This window comes from Anopheles cruzii, unplaced genomic scaffold, assembly GCF_943734635.1.
Source record: "Anopheles cruzii unplaced genomic scaffold, idAnoCruzAS_RS32_06 scaffold01621_ctg1, whole genome shotgun sequence".
Lineage (NCBI taxonomy): Eukaryota > Metazoa > Arthropoda > Insecta > Diptera > Culicidae > Anopheles > Anopheles cruzii.
Genome location: NW_026455206.1, coordinates 1 through 4,698, shown reverse-complemented (window position 1 = coordinate 4,698; position 4,698 = coordinate 1). Strand labels below are relative to the sequence as shown.

At 55.6% G+C, this 4,698-nt stretch overlaps 1 protein-coding gene across 1 annotated transcript; it reads left to right on the top strand.

Annotated features, from left to right (window-relative positions):
- The first annotated feature begins 1,989 nt into the window (after positions 1-1,989).
- On the top strand, positions 1,990-3,671 carry LOC128276576 (adenylate cyclase, terminal-differentiation specific-like). Its single transcript, XM_053015033.1, has 3 exons — positions 1,990-2,107; positions 2,182-2,811; positions 3,289-3,671. Exons 1-3 carry the CDS (start codon positions 1,990-1,992, stop codon positions 3,669-3,671), a joined length of 1,131 nt encoding a protein of 376 aa, XP_052870993.1.
- The last annotated feature ends 1,027 nt before the right edge of the window (positions 3,672-4,698 follow it).

Here is a 4,698-nt window from a genome sequence, read left to right as displayed (position 1 = left end):
ACCTGCAAGATCATATCACCCAACCCTTGGGCTAATGGCAACAGAAGTTAATGTAATCGACGAACCATCTGCAAAGTATCTAAACAATCTCACATTAGAGCACCGAGATAAATTAAAAACCATCAGCTTGCAAAATAATTCGCTTTCCTGGAAAACCAATCTATTTGGCTCCCTGAGTGGAATAGCAATTACCGCCAGCATTGAAACATAAATATCCATATGCCAAGCGACATCGAACTAATGAAAAAAGCCGAAGTGTATGATAAACAGCCCATATCGTTTCATGCAATGAACAAACTTTGAGGACAAAGTTATTTAAGAGGAGAGGAGTTAGCACGATGCCAACAATCCGCGTAAACATTTAGCACAACCGCGACTGTTAGCACGCATCAGAATGGAGCAACATTGTATCAGCATAATTGAGTTAGCAACGATCAGTATAAACAGTCAACGCAACCTCGACTGACGACGACGACCAGAGCCCCAGAGAAGACATTGTATGCTGAGTCGCGCAATATGATCAACCAATCATATCGACAGAAGAAGACGTCATCGCACACACCACCGAGATGGCGTCAGCACGATCGCGAACCTATAAATCAGCGAAGCAAGCCAAACTCCGAGGTCTGTTCCAGTCGTGCCCTCCTTCGAGTTAACTTCGGCCTTGCGGTCAGTGCGATCCAGCATCATAGAGTATTCGTCAGCTTCGTTGTGCAGCAAGAAGGTGATTGTGAATCGTAACCCGCGAAGTAGTGTCTAACGGGAAGAAAAGTGTTGAATAAAGAATACAATCCTTTTTTAAAAGACCCTCTATACGCGCTCGTGCTTAACTCATCGAAGAATCAAAAAGCCACGTCGCTATGAACGCTTGGCGGCCACAAGCCAGTTATCCCTGGAGTTGCGCTCAGACCACCGTCGGGGACGGACGCGTTTTTGATTCTCTCTCTCCGTAAAACGTCAAAACGGCTGCTGTGACGTCACGCGCCGAAAAGCGAAAAACGGTAAAAAAAAAAGTGGGAAAACTGAAACTTAGTGAACATCATCGGCTGTTTAAGTGCTCTGAGAGTGATTAGGAACCTTAAAAGCAGTGGATCGAGTGTTTTCCAGCTGGAAAAACGATATAATAAACAAGTGCAGATACGGCCCCAATCGGTAGCACCTAGCGCTCCACGGAGCGTTCCACGCTGTGGTAGCGTCCGGCGTAGTCCGGAACGGACCGGAAAACAGTGTAAAAGTGAAAAAACATAGTGCGGATCCGACCGGCAGTGGAAAACAGCGGGGAAAACAGAGTTTTATAGTGTTTTTCACGTTTTTCACGTTTTGTGTGACGCGTAAACAAAGCCGCTTCGGACGGCGTCGGTCGGTGTCAATTGGCGCCAATTCGACCGCCTAGCGGAAAACTTTAGAACTAAACGACTGTGTTGCGCGCAAATTTGCACACAAGCGGTGCCATTTTGCGGTGTTAAAGACGGTTGCCTAGCATGCGCATTGCCCCTTGCCTTAAGGAAGTTAAAGACAGTTGCCTAAGGTCAAACTTTTGGTCAAACTTTTGATCATACTCGGACTTAATTCTTAGCGCCCAGCAGCCAAGCGTGAGAGAGAGCGAGAGCTCAGCCTCGGAGGACCGCCAAAATGGCTCCTCCGAAGGCAAAACGAGCTGAAGCCGTGGCGACAATGGATCGCACTCCGACTCCTCCGCCGACAAGGCTTCTTCGGTCGGCAAAGAAACGCCAGGCATCGACCAGAATGCGCCGCTCGGCTGAACTGAGAACTGAGGGCGGCCCAAATCGAAGCCCACCTCGACGGTACCCACGGGATGTTGTTCATCCCATAGCGGACCTGTTTCAAGAACCCGAGGAAGACAACGACGACGCCGACGACGCCGACGATGTTCATTGGGTGACTGACTCCGACCCCGGCTCGGACAGCGACTCTGAACCGGATCAGGTCGCGGATGTAACAGATGCCACGGTAGTCGGCGAAGAGAACATGGGCGCCACTGGCCAGGAGCCAGAGGTGGCGCAGGAACGGCCGCAGGCAGCAGCCACCCTAACGAACCGGTGCAGTTGCGGCGGAGCCACTGCTGAGGCAGTAGAGGCCTTGCGGCGTGAGGTGCAGCTCCTCCGGGAGGAGTTGAGGGAGCACCTGGCACAGCAGCGGCAGTCTCAGCAGCCTCCGCAGGTGCAGCAGCCGCCGCAGCGGCAGCAGCAGCAGATCGCGAGTGCGCAACGAGTGCAGCAGCCGAGCCAGCAGGGCCACCGCAACAGCGGCAGCAACTGCAGCGGGAGCGGCTGACGCATCAGCCACAGCTGGTGCATCAGCAACGGCTGCAACAAACACAGCAGCAGAGACCGCAGTCTCAGCAACAGCAGCGGATGCCGAGCAAGCGAACGCTGCGACGGCGGTGGCTGAGACAACAGCAGCAACAGCAGCATCAGCCGCAACAGCGGCCACAAGAGCAGCAACTCCAACAACAGCAGTGGCAACAAAAGCAGCTACCGCAGCCCCAAGAGCGGCAGCAACAGCTGTACCAGGAACAGCAGTGGCGTCTGAAGGAACATGACCGCCCACCGTTCCCCTCGTGGTCCCAGCGACAGCAACAATCGGAACCACAGCCACAGACGCAACAACAGCGACAGTCGCTGCAGCGGGAACAGCAGCATCACCAACAGCGGCAGCAACAGCAGCCGCGGCAGCCGCAATATGAGCAGCAGCAGCAGCAGCAGAATTACTCCCAACAGTGGCAGCGGGAGCAGCCACGGCTACAGCAGCAACAGCAGCAACAATCGCTGCGGGGAGATCGGAAGCATCGCCAGCAGCGGCAGGAGCAGCAACAGCCATCCCAGCCGCAGCCGCAGCGTCTGCAACACTCCCAACAGCGGCACCAGGAACAGCCGCGGCAGCTCCAACAGCAGCAGCAACAGCCGGCACAGGGCAAGCGCGACGAGATACGTGTAGAAGCTTTGCCGGAAAAGACGTACCTGGACGTCTATCTTGCGGTGCGTGGCAAGCTTCCGGGGGTCCAAGACTCGACGATGCGGCGTTGTTGGCGCAAAAACAACACCCTCGTCGTGCCCGTCCCCAGAAATGTAGACAGCCGTACCATCCTAGAGGTGGTTACAGCGGCCGCTGCAGGGGTTGGATCCCCAATTCTCGTGTCAGAAATGGGAGTAGTGCTGGTCACATGCATTGACATGGTTGCGTCACCTGAGGACCTGGTAGACGCCCTGTCCAACCAGCACGGGGCAACAGTAGATGTATCAGCCATTGCGATGACCTAACGTCCAGATGGCATGCAGCGAGCGCGCATCCGCGCCCCCATGAAGCTGGTCCGGCAGCTCGTGGGAGAAAAGCTGCACGTAGGGTGCACGGTATGTGACATCCGGGAGTATGTCACACCGGCCATCTACAAGGGCCGTTGCTTCCGATGCACAGAGGAGGGCCACTTCGCCCGCGATTGCAAAGGTGTTGATCGCGCGCAGTGCTGCCTACACTGTGGTTCACGCGAGCACCGAGCGGCAGCATGCACGGCCCAGCCGTCCCCAAACTCGGCCGATACACGCGCTGGACGTGCAATCCAGCACGGACAGCGGGCGGCAACCGCCGCAAGGCGCGAGGAGGCCACTCCACCGGGAGTCGGCCACATAGAGCAGCTTCGGCTTGAGAAATAGGTCACGGACCTAGCGTAAAAAGCTCCAGAAAGGAGCAAGACCCCTCCCCATATATCAAACCTCGCGGTCAACATATGCGGTGAAGTGGGTCGCGCACATCAGGAGGTTTAGTCGGTAAAAATCCGACATACGGTGCTGCCCGTATCTAAGAAGATTCCTCCTGATGTAAATAAAAAAAAAAAAAAAAGCCAGTTATCCCTGGAGTTGCGCTCAGACCACCGTCGGGGACGGACGCGTTTTGGACTCTCTCCGTAAAACGTCAAAACGGCTGCTGCGACGTCACGCGCCGAATAACGAAAATCGGAAAGTGAAAAAATAGTGCGAAAAACGCAGTGCGACGGTCTAAATCAGTATCCGGAGTGCTCTCGGGGTGCCACAGAGCCCGGAAAGCGACATCCGCGGCCGATTCGGGCCAAAAAACTGCAATTTTGGTACGATCCGGAACGCTACTGTTTACATGTGACGTCACAACGTGAATTTTGAATTGTGAATAAAAGTGCTAAAACCGCAGCCTGGCGGACGGTAAAAGTGTCGGGAGGTGTCCTGGGGAGCACCAGAACCTAGAAAACAACATCCGCGGCCGATTTGGGTTAAAAATTGTGCATTTTGCGGAGCGTTCCCGGGGTGCGATCGACAGCCCCGACGGTCCAGCCTAACGTGGTGATGTCGCCAACTTGCTGACGTCGCGAACACGGGGACGCCAGCCCGATTGGCGCACCAACGCGGAAGCCGAAATGCGATACCGCCAAGTCAGCGCGGGTGCGATCAAGAACCCTCGACGGTCCGCCCGAACCGATGATGACGCCAACTCGCTGACGCCGCAAGAGGGAGGACACCAACCCGACGAGCGGCCAGGCGCGCGCCGAAACAACAGCCCAGCGACAGCGGGTGCCGTAGCCGACGACACAACAGGTGATCCACGAATTTGGGGTCAACTCGCCGATACCGCCAAGTCAGCGCGGATGCGAGCATGAGCCCCTGACGGTCCGGCCCCGGTTCGCAGCGGTGAAGACGCCAACTTGCTGAC